Below are 17,603 nucleotides of genomic sequence, written 5' to 3' on the forward strand. Positions count from 1 at the left end.
AATTGAGTTTGGATGTTTGCGCACGGTTTTTTTCTTTCATATGAGGTATAAGATAACCACTAAAATGGAAAACCTGGTAAATACATAAAACAATCAATTAGACCAAGATCGAAAACACGAATCGCTCTAAGACGTTGGCATTTACCTGTTGGAAGACGACGCAGAAATCTTTGAAAAAATGGAAAAATATCTGAGTAGAATAAGCACAACCCCTAAAATATGACATAGCTCTATAATTCTACAGTGAAATACAAACCGAACATGACCTATGAGCGATTCGAGAAAAAAAACTCTGACACTAAAACGATTGCAATAAAAGACTGTTAAACCATTAAAAAAACTACAGCTGAATGAATCTTACCATATTTTGTAATCATGATGACGCTAAACTACATCGCTAAATCTATGTATCGGTGAAAACAAGATGACTGACCCTGAACCAGATCTGAACCAAACCCGAATCAGACCTGAGCCTGAAAAATGAAACGTTATTTTTTTAGCATAGTCAGTAAAACGCAGTTACCTGGAACAAAAAAAATATAATTAGTGACATATGTCGATACAGACAAAAATACACTTAGCTGAGATAGCTAAAAAATATATAATTAACGAAAAAGAGACAAATAATTAGTTGAAACAGACAGAATATTTGATCAGCTGAAACAGACAAAAGGTTTGATTAGCATAAACATATAAAGTCTGGTCAGCTGAAACAGACAAAAGTTTCATTAGCTGAAACATATGAAGGTTCTATTAGCTGGATCGGACAAAGGAATGATTATCTGAAATAAGTAACAGTTTCATTACCTGAAACGGACGAAGGTAGGGTTAGCACAATCACATAAGTCCATACACTAACAAAAAAAAGGGTCGAGTCCAACATGATATTCGCTTTAATTGCTTTAGTTGCTTAGATTAATAATTGTATTGACAAACAAAAACTTTCCAAATTTTTTGAATCGACATCTCTTTGCGCTTTGAGTTATTAAAGTAAATATCTTGAGCGACTGAAGATTCTACAGTTATCAGTACATTTATTAAAAAATTGGTTTGGTTGCCCTGAAACAGAAAATAATAAGATCAGTTAAACGAGTGTTTCTGTACATTTCAGATGTATTTCATGAATACTCACGCCAAGATTCTCCACTATCACTATACATTACCGAGATTTTTGTAGCAGCACGTTGAGCTCCGGCTTTCAAATGCCGCGCTTTCTCTCATAACTGAAAAGTATCAAGTCCACGCGCAAAAGGCGGCATGGAACTTGAAAACTTTATTATTCGTAAAAGAATTGACCGAAGAGCTAAAAGATCAGCACATCGAGAGTGCATAACTCTTTTATATACTGTTTGCAAAATCGACGCGTAAAAAATCGTATCCGATTCTCGTTATTAATTTAGGCGCAAAAGGCTGCGTTCACTTCTCGTGATTATGCGCAAAAAGGCGCGACAGATAAACTGTCAAAAGATTTGTACTATCTGGGACTTGTTATACACTGTTTGTAAAATCAACGCGTAAGAAAATGTGTCCGATTCCAGTTAATAATTTACGCGCAAAATGCTGCGTCCAATTCTCGTAATTAATCTACGCGCAATAAGGCGCGACAGATTAAACTGTCAAACAACTATTATCATCTGAGGCTTGTTCTAAAAATTCTGTAGAAACCCAATCCACATCTGCATCTTTTTAAATTAGATACACTGCTATGCGGATTGTTGTTCTTGGAATACAAATCGATATCGGGAAGGAGGTTGGAGGGCATTCATTATTGTGTGGCATGACGGTCGGCGGTCCTCTTCGACGCGAAGTCTTCAAGCTCAGCATCTCTCCCCATCTAGCGTACCACGGAACGCGATAGATGATCCAGAGATGCGTTTTGCCCATTCAGACGATCACAGAGATCAATTGAATGTAATAATGATCAGTAATGACTAAATAATTGAATTGAATAACGATTGAAAAATGTTTGCAGAGTAATATGAAATGGGAAATTCAATTTCGTTAGTATTCAAATGCTTATGAATGGTCCAGAGACTCGAATACGGAGTCTTTTGCAAAAAAAATTTCTGTGATCGTTTGACGCTGTGGATTACAAAAGTTAGTAACATCACTGTACATCGCGACCTTCCTACCCTTGCCTGTTTTCCAACGGAACCACCCAACGCATAAGAGAGACTCTCACACACGCATGCATAAACCCCGCGACGGATCCCAAAACGTCCACCTACCTACCCGGTTACCTATATTCGATCTAAACGCTTCTCCATTTTTTCCAACACACATCATTCTTCGTCATTTGCGCCGTGGTCACTGACTTACATTTTCGTTGGTAACCTGTTGGGACCAAAATGTTTTTGTACCATAGTCTGCCTACTCGGAATACAGTATCGCGGTTGTATCCCACCAACTCTAATATTGTATGTATGATGTGAGTAAATATTAGCAGACTATCGGTACATTAACCTTTTGTAAAATTGATTAAAAACATCCTATATGCCAATTAGCATTTTTCTAAGCGAGCTAAGCCTACGGTTGATCAATACTTGTTGGCTGTTAAAAGATTGAAAACGGTACATAATATAAGATGCAATTTGATTACGTCACGTTACGCCAGAATTTGGAATTTTATCCGTTTAACAATGATGCGAATAATTGAATTCTTTCAAACCTCAAGTGAGCCCACCACTTAAACGACATCGGTAAATTCAAACGTAGATTATTGGATCAGTCACGAAACACAATTCGATCTTGCGAATGTCGAGTAAGCGATGGGTACTTGTCGCGATTCTCATTCCACTTTCAGCAACGTGCAAAATTTCTAACTTTAAGCAGGCTACGGTAAATGAAAATGCGAAAAACAAAATTATTCGACAAAGTCAAGCACGTTGCGACCGTGAATGAGTCTATTCATGCAGCTGAGAAATCGAAGATTTGTGTAACAATTGTTACCGCCACGCCACGTGACAAGAGGAATCCCAGGGAAAAACCGGTAACCTAACACATGCAAACTCACCAACGTTGCTGAGAAATGAAAAAGTTACTCCGAAGTCTCTGCTGTGAAAAACAAAATAGAACACTTGAATTAATACTGTAAATTGGCTTTCAGTTTTCAAATTAATAATTACTGTTGTCTAGTTTCATATATATGCATTGCATGTTATGCAAGAACAAAAGTTCGACTTCAAATGTACCACCTTGGATTATCAATCAATAATTGAAATAAGTATTGTTACCTCGACTCTGGGCTGCTCCACGCTTTTACACGTAGTATTTCTTGTAGCATCTCAGGGTTATTGGTGAAGCGACGCACTTTTTACACAATACAGATTTTCACTAATCTCTTACAATCCACAAAATCAGCACCGCAATAACGCTAGCACTCGATACTATACTCACTTTTTACGCTGTAGCTGTCTGTTTGAACCGACTGAATAAACTTGCTAACAATGCAATTGCGCATTTACCGAAAATCAGCGAAAAAAATAATAAAATTGACACTCCACGCATAGAGACAAATATAGACATCACTGAAATCTGAAGTTACACAAAACAATGAAAATTCGTACACAAAATTCACCTTCAATGTTCGCACGATGTTTTTATTTCGATAACTCGGTTTTTCTTCAGGCTACACGCTGCTCCTCGTCTATTATTCACCGATGAGTATGGTGGAAATACACTGATCGAACAACGTGACACCACCTGAACAACGCGGTCTGAATGTTGAACCGATACTGACAGCACGCAATTTCGCTCCGACTGCTCGGAAACGACTGATGCTGCACGGCGCTCAGAGGAAACTTTAAATCAGTTCTCTGAAGAACGGAAGATAATAATTCTCCTGCCCTCTTTGTCGCTCTTCACATGGAGTGGGGGTAGCGGCACGCGCCTGCCTAGCTGTTTTTCTCCTCTGTAGAATTATTATCTGCTGTCCTTTAAAGAACCGATTCGAATCCGTTCACGGAACGCTTACACCGTTGCTTACGCTCTATTGTACATATCTGTATGGTCTCAGCGGCCGGTTGAAGACACCGCGTAAGCTACGCACAACGCGATCGAATGTTTAGAGCATTGCCGTAACAATATGCGTCGTCACTTCAAATGCGTATTTTACGAATCGACGGAGTGTGTTTAAAGCATAGACTTTTCAAGATAGACTGAGCGCTCTCATCAGCCACTTGAAGCAAACATTTAAAGGACAGAAATATGCCGGGAGTACTTCCTTCTCTCTCTGACGATATTTGTGGAGGGGATCGTGGCGGTAGAGGAGAATGCGGTGAAATTATGCGCCTATATCCATAGCTGTTCGACTTCCACTGTTCCGTTGTCTCCCACCATGACACCGATTGTAGAGAGAGAGAGCAGTACTCCCGGTATATCTCTGTCCTTTATATGTAACTGTCAGTGCCTCTTGTAGGAGCGCTCAGTCTATCTTTAAAAGTCTATGGTTTAAAGCACGGAGGTTTATAGGTTACGATCACCAGCCTTTTTTTTTGTACATTTTATAGCGAGAGTTTCACTTTTTTCCCTAAAAGGCGCTCAAATCGCATATAGACGATTCTTCTTAGGTCAACTCAAAACTGTGGACAAGTTTTATTGCAGAGTGTTGTCGCGATTGTCCCATTCCTACTACTCCGTGGTATACGTCTATTGTAGACCGAGCTGAAGATCGCCCATCTCAGTTCATCCTTTATTTTCATACAGCCATGAACCTCTTCCTGTCTTGTTTCACATTTCATGACTCATAGGATCGTCTGTCCCCGCTGCTGCCTGCCAATTTTCGTGTTTCCGAATAAATGGCGAACACTTTGATGTGCGGAAGTTGATTGACCGTAAAGTCAATATTAAATTAATGAAACCCGTTAAACGTTAAGTACAAATACTCCCAGTAATTCGAGTGAAAATCAACTTCCAATCGGACATCGACGAAATAATAAACGAATAGTAAATCCCACTAAGTGACATTCCTAATAAGTAATAAATGCGTTGAATCAATACAGACGGACGTCAGAGAACAGCTCCACACTTATTACGAATCATCGTAAGCCCTGATAATTTAGCGAGAATATAATCCCGGCGATGTCTACGTCGATGATGTCCGGGGCAAAATTACAAGATGACATGAGTAGCATACCGTTGGCAGATGACGACCCTCAGGGTGGGTATTGCACATAAGAACATGCAAATGTCCACTGTGTGACCTACATAATCGAGAATAACATTTGTGCACGTAATTAATATCGTTCAATCGATTCCCCAACAATCTTTCATTGAATTATCCTATTTCAATTGGAGAATTTACTTTTTAGTCATCATTCCTGAGGAGGAAGCTCCCGACAACATGTCCCATGTTTCGGACGTTCTTGTACATGGTCGGAGCATGGACTCCATCCCTTCAACATTCACCAATGGCAGCAGCAGCCCTAACAGTAATACATCGTTATGTTTTTTTATCGAATGAATCATATAGTGCAATTGTTATCAACTTTTCCTATACAGATATTAATTTTCTGTACTATTACACCATTTAAGATTCACAGAGTATTCATATGAACCTGAAGCTAGCAGCCAGAGTTGTCAGCCAAATGTATTGAACTTTTTGGAAATAGAATAATGCAGTTCAGTTTTAGCATCATAATTCTATTAAAGTATTCGGGATACGAGATATGTCTCAAAATTTTGATTTTCGGATTTCATTACCTTATTTAGATGAATGTTAGAACATTTGGCTGCTAATTCCAGCTGTTACTTTCAGCCTCGTGTTACCCAGTGCACAGATGAATGTTCTAAAATTTGAGAAAACTTACTATTAGTATGAAAATATCCTTTTGTCTTACTCACATTCTAGGGAATTTCTTAAATGACATTTCCTTACTTTTTAGTTTTAACTAAGTTGGAGTTTGATTCCTTATGTCGTGAAATCATTAATTATCATGCCCAGATTGTTACCAATAATCCTGCCAGTAAAATCGCCAAAAGTAGTTTTGATCACGTTTTCGCAGAACGTTACTGTAATTCGATTTTGAAGTAAAGGTCTTGATATTCTTACCCTTTTGGTTAATTTACCATTATCAAAAAAATAACAGCTCAAACTTTGACAAGAACTGTATTTCGGTGAGATATTTTTTTATAACAGTAAATTAACTGAAAGGGTAAATGAGCGAATTAATGCTTCCATTCAATTACCCTTTTAGTTAATTTACCATTATGAAAAAATATGTCACCGAAATGCAGTTCTTTTCAAAGTTCGAGTTTTAAATGTAAATGTTACTTTTCAAATGTGGTACAGGAGATAAAAATAAATAGTAATCCTGTAGCTTTAGGACGAGAAAACCGACATTTGTCTCTGAATTTTACCATTTGTACAAAATTCCTATCATAAAACATTCAGTAAATAATTGAATTTTCACTCAAGAACCCTTAAAAATATCAAAGAATTTATATCTGTTTTTCCTGATTGCAATTTCTATGTATTTGTATTTAAATCTTCGTACAATTAAGTTAATTCAGTTTTGATGTATGTTAATTTACCCAGTGACTAAGATACTTTCTTTTATCTCACTGGATCAGTTGGTAATATTTCAAACGCTCCAAATTGTGAGAAGATGGTTCGTAATCTTTCCGTTACTGCCAATTATTACAAAACAGTGTTTTACAAGAGAATGAGTATTATTATCTAGATAAACACAAAATTATTCATATAAAAATTTATTTAGATAAGATGAAAGATAGTTTCTGATGCAACTATTTCCATACAGGATGAAATTTCCCAACTTTTATCTAGATAATCAAAAAGATGACTATATGAACAGGAGCTTCCTAATCTATTGAGAAAAGAGAATTGTTGATTTCATAATATATTTCTATGAGTGTGGTATAAAAAAATGTTGCTGCAAATAATTTTTTAGTCTTCTTTCTCAGTGATCGTAGATTACGAAGTTTTTTTTTTTTTTTTCAGAAAGACGTTTCCATTGACCTACATGTTTTTGCATAATAACATTAGAGTCTTGACTCCGAATAGTGTTGCCTTTGTTTCCATATAAACAGTTTAACTCATCGTTATATCATGCAAAGATGAAGATGAACAGTAAATTCATCTATATGAAAATGAAATATATGGTCAATCTATCTAAGCTGGTTATTTCAAATAAAATAATCCAGATAATGTACAAAAAATGATATCTTACTATGTACAATTAGTCAGTTTACCTTCAATAACTTTTATTTCTTTGTTTTCCTCGAATTAAAATGATTGTCATTGTCATTTGGCTTTGCAGGAATATAATTTTTGTAAGATATTGATTAATAATTAGATGTCCACCTTAAAATTGTCCCGTAAAAAAGCTATAACTTTCATCTAAATTTTTATGAACGTCTTTTGTATCTGTTGATAAGATTTGCCTTTGCGTATTGTTTATATGTAGTTTATCTAAATTTTGCCTAGGCTTGGATCCAGACATTAGCCCAGATGAACAAGAAGAAAAAGCCAGATTGATTGCTCAGGTCTTGGAATTGCAGAATACTCTGGACGGTTCGTACTATTCCATAGATATCATTACTTCAGATTAATGCTTTCATTAGATTAACGTTTTGCTGAATATAAATCCTAATTGCATCATAATGCTCTTTAGAATATTTATTCAAAATATCATCGCGTAGTTCAATATTGGCTGTTGGTGTCTAAAAATCGTCCTGTACAACCACTCTTAAATTGAATACGCAGTGATTGTTCTGAAGAATAATTATGGAGGAAAAATAAATGGATTTACCTTAAGCAATATTAATTATACAAAATGGATTACATACATTCCAACGTGTTCAATTGTTTTTACAGATTTATCCCAAAGAGTAGACAGTGTCAAAGAAGAAAACTTGAAGTTGCGAAGTGAAAATCAGGTCCTTGGTCAGTATATTGAAAACTTGATGTCAGCTTCGAGCGTTTTTCAATCCACAAGTCCAAAATCGAAAAAGAAGTGAATTGTGTATAATTATTCCAACCATGAAAAAGAATTTTAATGCTATATTCGCTCCCCTGGGCCAGTACGTATAATTTGATTTTATATTTCAATGATATTTTCGGTCCAAAAGTGTACGTGAGACGTATGTATGCGTACACTAGCAAACTTTCATGTTACGCACAGTTCTAGCAGTTATAATTTCTATAGATCTGATTCTAGTGCATTTCCAAAAGACCATCACATTTGTAGTATGGCTTTATCATAGTACTCATAATATTATGAATAACTGACTGTACTCAGTTTAATAAGATAAATTTTGCCTTATCAATTATCGACATATTGTATGATTTTACTTTGCAAAGTTCGCACTATTTATTGTAAATATAAAAGCGAACGAAACAATTGTTGAGTGAGACAGGCTACATCTGTTTAATAAATGTTGACTTAGACTATTGAGTTTACTAGTCTGTTCATACTTTAGGAAAGGTGGTGAAATTGAACCAGCAAAGAAAGAGAAGGGAAAAGACCCCATTCATTAAATAAATTTATTTGCGATTCGATTTTCAGCATACATGTGGGTACATGTGTATGTGGTATATGTACTAATTTAATCTGCACATGACAGAAAATGTTTTAGTATTGCCATTATACAGGGCTGGAGCTTCAAGAATAACGTGCTTTTAACTTTGACACATTTATTATAAAAGAGTTTAATTCACACTTTATACATTTTTACCACAGTGTGCTTAAAAGCTTAAACACACACACACACACATATACATACATATATATAATATATATTTAATATTCCAATGTATTGAAAAGCAAACTAATATTCACATAAATGATTCTACATTACGTACCTATATTGTGTTGGGCATTTAATATCACTTTTGGGCAAATAATTTAATCGTAATTTAGGTTGAGTGTATACAAACTGATAATGAAAAAGAGACAATGAAAATGTGAATATTATTCGGTCTCTCGACTTATTTGAACTGAGTGATATAGTTGTTAATTATAGCAACAGCAATACTTTTAAGTGGATCTATCAATTTCATTTATATTGTAAGATTCTGATTTTCAGACTATCATTTTCCATGTACGCCTGTTTTCTTGCCTTGTAACATATTAAATATATGATATTATTCGAGTATAATTTATGCGCAACCTTACATGACATAAGAGAGTCTATTACATACTGTAAATGTTTACTAGCATAGGTCAAACGTATAATTATATTCTTTTAGTGATAATATGAATAATCATCGCTCAGTTTCAAATGATGATAATTATCACATCATTTACGCATATTTTAATGACCAAAAAAGAGTGAAATAGAAGAAAATCCTAAAGCTGTGTAGCAATTATCCAACGAAACAAAAGCAAGGTTTTCAAATGGAGCTTTGCTTGATGGATTTCATGGCAGATTTTTCATCGCTGTATTATTTATGTAGATGTACAAAATATGAAAATCAATTATACCTATACATAGTGACTTGAAATAATTGTTACATACCAAGTCACACGACAAATTAAAAGTCCATGTCACCAGCAGAGTATGCGAAAAGAAAAGAATTTTACATCAAACGAATACCCAGAAAAAGGAAGAAAAATGTTTAGCGATTGTAATGAAAACATCAGTGAATAAATTCGTTGCAAAAAATACCAAAGTTACTAGTTTATTAGAAAATTATTATTGCTGTCCTCAGGCCCAAAGTAATCATTCATTCCAGCATTCATCAATCTCATCATAGAATGGACTTTTCTATAAATTTTGATGAAAATGTGAAAATACATTGCTATGTGAACTCCATTTTGTTTCTTTTTTTTTTTTTTCTCAATAAAATTTTTCAGATTGATAATTGACGGATTTTGGGTAAAAAAATGCGGTAACTGTTTAAAAATTAGTAGCTGTAACGATACACCCCTTAATATTAATATTAAGGGCTCAAACTTTCAGGATAATTTTTATTTGTCGTCATGAGCAATGTTTTTACAGTAACATTAAAAAAAAAAATTCTTCGTTTTTTTTGGCCCAGTCTAATAGACACTCTATACTCCTTCCAAAGTAATTATACTTGTAGTTTACTATTGATCGTACAATAACATTTAAATTCATATGAGAATACCCGATATCAGATAGGTATACATATTACTAATTTTCGGTCTGTAAAATTAATTTTATATCCGTAACATTAACTATGTTTACACAATTGCGCGTATTCAGTGAAAATCCAAGCCCTTAGCGGCCGCGGAGACATTGACGATGCAGGGTGGTGTAAACTCTACGAATCTGATCGTGTTTCTGACGTTAATATACGTCGAAGAGATTGTCAATATCACACCCAAAATGATAACCAAGTGTTCAAACCAGTCGATTAGACTCTCGGGTCTACTCCATGTGAAATACCCACCAGAGGTACACTGCGAACGACACCTTCGTTCTCTTATCACAACGGGCTTACTGACATCCAGGTGTATCGGCTGTCCCACTGAAGTCTCGTCTTGATCGTCATCCTCTCCCATAAGCTCGCCGGCGTTACTATTTTCATAATACACGTAGGAGTGACGGGTCATCGGGTCAACGTTGGATTCGAACTTGAACCCATAGTGCACAGACTGGGAATGGACTCTGTGGTCATCGACAAGGTTGAAGCCACCGCGCCTTTGACAGGCTGAAAATACTTGGGGCGTTGGAGTCCGCTGAGCCGCCCCTTGGAGCTTCTTGATCCTGGAGTACATCAGCGGGGGCAGAATGAAAACTAGAGGACCCGTTAAGGAACCCCCAATCAAAGCCATCACAATATCGAATCTCGGTACTGATTCGCCTAACGCAACGGCCAGGAAAACCAGCGCTGACCTTGTGACGCACCGCTTCCAACTGAACGCTGAAATAAATTCAGTGTCAGAATGAATAGGAAACGTGTGCCAGCTTTCGAGTGTTTCCTCCGAGGGGTTAATCACTCATGAATTTAATTTCCACCGGATTTCAAGATTACAAAGGTCTCAAAAGATTTTAGGGATTTCAGAGGATTTCGAAACATGACAAAAAATTTCAGAAGGTCTCAAGAGATTTTAGAAAATTTCAAGACATTTCACAGAATATCAAAAGGTTTCAAATGATTTAAAAGGATTACCAAAGATTTCGTATGATTTCAGTGGTTTTCAAAAGATTTTGACAGATTTCAAACATATCAAAAACTTGAACATATTTCAAGAGATTACAAATGATTTCAGACAATTTCAGAAAATTTCTAAGGATCTCAAAGGACTGCAAGTGATTTCAAGAGATTTAATGATTTTAGGGGATTTCAAAAGATTTCAAAAATTACAAAAGACTTCGAGGATTTTAAAGGATTTCATAAGATTTCAAGAGACTCCAATTTCAGGGGATTTCAGGAGATTGCAAAAGATTTTTAATGATTTCAAAATATTTTAGACGATTTCAGGGGATTTTATGAGATTTCAGCGAATTTCAAGAGACTTCATAAAATTCACAGAAGGGTTCACATCTGATTTCAGGAATGATTAACCCCTCGGTTTCCTCCCTCGTACGCCATATTTGCTTTTATGTTTATAGAGAATGGATACGATATAACGCCGGTCAACACGTTTCATGTCCCTTACCATTAGTAATGCAATACAGCTTAACTACATTTCTTTTGCCTGAAAACTGAAGAAAATTGTTATTATTCTTCAAAGGGTTTGTTTTTGTGACTGGAAAAGCAAGATTTTGAAGCTTATTCACAGACAACATAACTAAATTAAGCCGACTGCCAGCGCTTGTTTCCATAAAGTGAGAGAAAAACTTCAATATGTTGTCCGATGTAATGCATGTGAAAATGGGAAAAAATACAGCGCTAGCCTCCAGCAAATAGTAGGTGAACAAATCTGAAGGTGCAAATGCAAGTTGCTTCAATCGTTTCATCGATTCTTTGCGGTAAGTGTGTATACGTACATCTTCGAACATGAAGCTTATCCTCCACGTGCTGAAACAAAGCTGTGTGTCCGACGGCGCTGGAAAGGCAAAGCTGAAGTGCGGCAAGTAAGATAGCCGCACGCGTTGCAAACCCTCCGGGCACAAGCTGTAAGACATTCGCGGTAATCCTGTCTCCGTATTTCCAAGCTGCCAGACCCGTTGATACCGTGAATAAGGTGCCCGTAACTGCAAACCCGGAGGAAAGTGTTGAATGCCACATATTATACGACATAAACCTAGTCCAAATTTGAAGTTAACAGCCATGGAGCATTGACAAAGGAAAAGATTCGTTGGTTTTGGTCATGATTGACTTTTATTACAACACTTCCTTTCCGCGACGTTTCGACCGAGCCCAGCTGATCATCATCAGGCTAAATTTTTGACTATCCTACGAACATGATCTTGTCGAAGACTTCCTCCTGAAATGGCAAGCTAACAACATCATGTTTGTAAGATAGTCAAAAATTTAGCTTGATGATGGTCGGCTGGGCTCGGTCGAAACCTCGCAGAGACAAAGTGTTCTAATAAAAAGTCAATCATGACCAAAATCGAGGAATATTTACCTTCGGAAACCTAGTACGATCATATTAATTGCATAACATATAAGCTATAGTATAATCATCAGAATATTGTTCCCACACTTACAAATGAATGAGCTGATCACCGCCTTGTTTACATCCTTTGGTTTCCTCATATCCACTTGGATGGTCATCAGCGTAGGATGAACATCGAACTGGAAAGCGAGGATGGCATAGCTGATGGGAAGAGACACTTGCATTATATATAATTCATACGAAAAGTTTGAGCCAGAAAAACATAATTAAGGCTAAAAATTGTCGCTGAATCGGTGCTGAAAGGACTGATCTGTGCTCAAAAATGAAAGTTATTTTCATAAACCACGGGCAAATTTAGGACGAGCTTAGTCTTAGTAGGCAGCTCAACAATAATTTAGGAAAAGGTATCTATGTCGGATTTTACCCCGAGATGAACCTTTCCCACGGCGGCCAGAGGGGCACCGGCTCCGGTTCCTCGATGACGTTATCCGATGCGATACACCACCAGGTCAAAGTTGCCGTGAGTGTGACCACCAGTGTCGAGCACATTGCCAACCACCTTGAAGTAACAATTGGATGCTGTTTAGTCTGCTGTTCCGGAAAAAATGCACATTAGGGTGGTCCTTAATAGTGTTGTTTTTGAATTTTTATATTTCCAGGGGCTTAAATACTATCAAATGGATGAAAAAGAATTTCCTAAAAATTTGAGCTCTCTGTATCAACTCTAAGATAGCCCGCTTCGTGATCGAAGTATCTTAGAGTTGATACAGTAAGCGTAGGTTTTTAGAGAGTATTTTTTATCAATTCGAAAGCGTTTAAGACTCTGGAAGTATGAAAATTAAAAAAACAATCCTATAAGGAACACCCTAGTGCACATACACTTACTTCATGTCGCGTGGGCTTCCGAGCCACATTATTGGGCAGAGAAGAACACCGACAATGAGGAGCCAGTAGCAAAAGGAGAGATCGAACTTTTCCCCTGAGACCTTGATGCCGAAAAGCTGGAGATTCTGAGAGGCTGAAACACGTGATTTAAAGGGGCATACAATTGTTATTAATTCAAATCATGATCGTGGTTCACGCGTGACTTTACTTTGTCCATTACTAATCCTTGATTACCTACTAAGAGGCTCGGAATCCCTCCGCCGAAAACCGTCAGGTTCAACAGCACCGTCACGCAATTACGAGCAAAAGGTCCTAAGGTCATCTCAGTCACCGCTGCCAAGGGATATCTACATGAAAAAGAGTGATTACTTGTGTATTGATTATTAAATACGATGTCATATCGTCGGCTGCTAAAAAATTGGCATAATTTTGGGAATTCAATCGTGGTCTGTTTGGTTCAAAATGATGCAGTGGATCGAGCAGTCTTCGGACATTTTTTTATTAGAATCAATTAATAGAATGTGGTTGCTCATGGTCTCTTAGAAACGGTTCACCCGATCCATTTCAACTTTGAGAACTGTATTCTGGGGGTAATTTATTCTCTTTGCCTTGATGGTCCTACTTTTTTTTTAATATCTTTTTTTTGTTAATTGATAATTGAACTTGTTCTATAATTTATGTTTTGTTGAGTCAAAAGGTTCGATGGTTGAAGCAGGTAATCAAATTTGTTGTTAGAATAATCTCTTATTTCGATTAAACATTAGAGTTATTGTAACGCACAAAACGTATTCTTCGAATGATATCATTCATAGTTCTATTGGCACAAATAACTTTCCGGGATCTACGCGATATTTAATGAATTAAATCCATAAACTCATTGTTGTATATGTAGAAGCATACAATCAACATCTGTCAACAGTTTATACATACGTATATGTAGTCATTATCAATTTCGATGACTCGAAACTTTGTATTAGGCTTTCCTCGTTTGTCAGGGGTCTAATGATTATTTACCACATATCATCCGTATCGGAAGTACTGTAGTAGACTACCCGGGTTTATAACTATCTCTGAAGCTATTTTTATAGCGAGAGAGTTCACCGCCTAGTGGCCGTTTATAGTACTAGTATACTGATATTCACGACGACCATATTCTCTACTTATTTCAAAGCACGTGGTATTTATTTTACTTCATAAGTAAACTAGTCTAACTGATTCAACCACTTCCACTAAACTATAGCTCTGGTTAGATCAACAAAGTATGGCATTCAATCGTAAGTTTTTCATTGGCTAGATTTATCTACTTATTTTATTTGAAGTTCCTTATTGTTTCTGTCAACGAACATGCGACTTGGAGACACAATACATAAATTTCAGATGAAATGATATTTAGTTGACTCAATTTCGGAAACACATCAAAAAATTCACTCGAATCAATACTTCACTTGATCGCGACGAGAAAGACTTTTGTTGATTCAAGGAATTCGCTTGACTAAATCATTTTCCTAAACTAACTAAATCGAAATTGTTGAATTTAAGTCATCGTATTTGAAACAAATAAGGGATACTGGATTGAAGTAAATGGACTCCAACAAAATCTATTTTTTTGGCTCGAGAATTCCTTTTCCTTTGAGTTGGACTAGAAGATGCGATTTTTACCAAAAATATTCGTGTTCTTTATGCAAAAAAAATTATTCAAGTTATTTTTTTATTGAACATTTAGGTTCACCGACGAGGGTTTGGAATAATGTATCTAAAAAACTTTGATCGATAGAAATGGGTTGTATAATTTTGTTTTATCGCTATCGCAAATTTCGAACATGTAGTTTTGAGAAAAATGCGTTAGTTAGCGTCCAGTGAAGAAAAATAGTAGTATCTAGTAACTTACAAGTGTTTTTGGCTATTCTGCTACTCCAGGACCGTAAAATAAATTATATACTGATATACATTAACTGTACTATAATTACTTCGCTTCAAAATCTTCGGATGTTACTCTCAAGATGTTCAGCTGTCCGTTTTTGGAGAAAAACATCAATTTTTTGAAAAATCTAAATGCCTCTCCCCTTAATAAAAGTAATGTATCCTCGTTTATGAAATATGTATTCGATATTCAGCTCGTACCGATTTTTCCGCGCCAACTGCGGGTCTAGGTTCGTAGCTATTATCCAGGATTTTCCGAGGAGTCTCGCCGTGTATACTTGAAGACTTAAAACAAATATCACCAAAGGTATGCCTAGCCAACCTAAAACAAAACAGTTTGTTTCAACAATTGGAGTCCAAATTGCACTCACAATCAGCGTCTTGTGAAACGAGGTTGAAGTTAGTAACGTCATCGTAACGAAACATTGGGATAAACTTACTATTTTCTTATTTTTACAATGACTTTGAAAGAAGAAAGATTGCAAAATATCAGTACGTTTGGTTTTCCGAGTCATTTACCGAATTTCAAACAGTTCCAAAATCGCGACATAACGGTTCTTCCTCACATACGCAACGTTACTAACTTCAGCATGATCTTTTGAAGAATTCTACCCTATCAACGAGTCGTTGCACTACAGATAATTCGCTCGATCGTAATAAGGATTTGCTCACGACTCACCGCATTGTATGATCGCCCTGGGCAGGGCGATGATCGGAAAGACCCCGAAGATGTCGACCATGCAGAGGGTGGCAAATAGAAGAGACAATCCTGCCGGCTCACTAGGTCTATACATTAGGGGAATCCGCTCTCTTTCCATTTTCCAGTGATCGTGATCCACCTCGGCGCCGGGAAAAAAGGTGTCTATAGCTTGAGAATTGAAGACGAATGAAGACCAAGAGCAAGACCAAAACCAAAGTCAACACTTTCTGTGCTGACACTCGACCTGTTTCTGGTCGTGGTATCGTTCGAAATGAAATTCGATACACGACCTGCAGCAAAACACATATACGAACTGCTGTTCTCATGCAAGGACCATGGTAACGGGCACGATCAGTCTATGTACACCAGTACCAGTACCAGTACTGTCATACATCAAACCGATCGTAGTAGACGCGGTGAAGACCCATAAGGTGAGGTAAAAGTATATCGCTGTACACTGGTAAGCAAAAATATCGCTCGTACCTATCACTATCCACGGTTCGTTTGAACGCGGGCTAACCCGAATGTTCTGGCACGTCTGGTTTTTTATTTTTTGTGCAAAAGTGTTCCCCGAGGTCTAAATGTTGAGACATTTTTTTAAAAATCGCATAACGAGCTATTGCAATATCCGTGCCAAATTTGAAAATTAAACGGTCTTTTGAAGAAGATTGTTTTCCTGACGGTGAGATAACAAGTTTTTGAATGGAACATTAATCTAGGGCAGTGAAAAACATCAGAAAACTGACATCGATCAGTAGAGAATTGAAAAAAAAACTTGCGTTTTTATCAGAAGCGCTTCTAATAGTTGTAATAAACCGCGTTCAAACGACCCGTATATCTGGCATTCATCGAGTGCTTATGGCCGCTTCCCGAATAACAGTGGTACCAAAACACGTCGAAAAGACGTGCAACGCAACAAATTCAGACATCGAAACATAATGCTGTTCTGTAACGTCGATTTCTATTTGGGAAATGACGTTCGTAAGTTTAAACGTTTATGTGGGAAATTCGCTTTGGCAAAAAGTTATAGAGAGGACCAGGCAATATGGGCAAGATATCAAGCTTCTATCGAACAAACTATGTTGGGTATCAATTAGCTGAACACGGAAAGGCTAGTAGAAGTATGATTTTTCGAACGTTATTATTATGGGGCAGTGTACCTGATCGGATCCACCAAGTGTCGATGGTTTCGATCGTGAGTCTGCTTTGCCTCATTACTCTTCAAGGGGATAGATCTCTTATTTGAAGTTTACGTGTAAGATTTGTTAATGCCTTTGAAATAATATCTTAGAATAACTATTATGAGAGTAGGAAGTTGTATCCAATCCTATGTGCATTTATATTACTACTGGGATCCCATCGCGACTCCGTCAGCGAATATTTTCGTTTTGAATTTGCGAAGCTTATAGATATTTTTCATGCAGATCTCATCGAGACCTTAAAACTCTTGAAAATAACTTTCCTCTATTTGTAAGAGTTTACTCAGGGTTCGCATATAAGTGTGCGATCCCTTTCCGTCTTGGCTTACAAATATCGTTATAGCTCCAAAACTATTGATCTGGTTGTGACGAAATATAGCCTCAAGCCTGACCAGACGTAGCTTT

General features: G+C 36.7%; 2 protein-coding genes across 2 annotated transcripts; one reads left to right on the top strand and one right to left on the bottom strand.

Annotated features, from left to right (window-relative positions):
* The first annotated feature begins 4,695 nt into the window (after positions 1–4,695).
* Positions 4,696–9,456, top strand: LOC124223015 (short coiled-coil protein B). The gene is made up of 4 exons (XM_046634597.2): positions 4,696–5,158; positions 5,310–5,429; positions 7,445–7,531; positions 7,835–9,456. Exons 1-4 carry the CDS (start codon positions 5,080–5,082, stop codon positions 7,975–7,977), a joined length of 429 nt encoding a protein of 142 aa, XP_046490553.1. The 5' UTR covers positions 4,696–5,079; the 3' UTR covers positions 7,978–9,456.
* Positions 7,956–16,349, bottom strand: mah (mahogany). Its single transcript, XM_046634596.2, has 8 exons — positions 15,979–16,349; positions 15,501–15,621; positions 13,614–13,726; positions 13,380–13,512; positions 12,919–13,053; positions 12,586–12,695; positions 11,920–12,126; positions 7,956–10,849 (listed from the first exon to the last, which is right to left on the bottom strand). Exons 1-8 carry the CDS (start codon positions 16,115–16,117, stop codon positions 10,185–10,187), a joined length of 1,623 nt encoding a protein of 540 aa, XP_046490552.1. The 5' UTR covers positions 16,118–16,349; the 3' UTR covers positions 7,956–10,184.
* Between the last annotated feature and the right edge of the window lie 1,254 nt (positions 16,350–17,603).

The sequence above is a fragment of the Neodiprion pinetum genome, chromosome 7 (genome assembly GCF_021155775.2).
Source record: "Neodiprion pinetum isolate iyNeoPine1 chromosome 7, iyNeoPine1.2, whole genome shotgun sequence".
Lineage (NCBI taxonomy): Eukaryota > Metazoa > Arthropoda > Insecta > Hymenoptera > Diprionidae > Neodiprion > Neodiprion pinetum.

What these genes read in the sequence shown, in the direction of transcription:
- LOC124223015 (XM_046634597.2), top strand. Translation starts at nt 5,080, where the DNA reads ATGTCTACGTCGATGATGTCCGGGGCAAAATTACAAGATGACATGAGT. An exon ending in GGCAGATGACGACCCTCAGG is followed by an intron (nt 5,159 to 5,309) that starts GTGGGTATTGCA and finishes TTTACTTTTTAG; the next exon opens with TCATCATTCCTGAGGAGGAA. An exon ending in TGGCAGCAGCAGCCCTAACA is followed by an intron (nt 5,430 to 7,444) that starts GTAATACATCGT and finishes AATTTTGCCTAG; the next exon opens with GCTTGGATCCAGACATTAGC.
- mah (XM_046634596.2), bottom strand. Translation starts at nt 16,117, where the DNA reads ATGGAAAGAGAGCGGATTCCCCTAATGTATAGACCTAGTGAGCCGGCA. An exon ending in GGAAGCCCACGCGACATGAA is followed by an intron (nt 13,054 to 13,379) that starts GTAAGTGTATGT and finishes TGTTACTTCAAG; the next exon opens with GTGGTTGGCAATGTGCTCGA. An exon ending in TGGGAAAGGTTCATCTCGGG is followed by an intron (nt 12,696 to 12,918) that starts GTAAAATCCGAC and finishes TCTTCCCATCAG; the next exon opens with CTATGCCATCCTCGCTTTCC.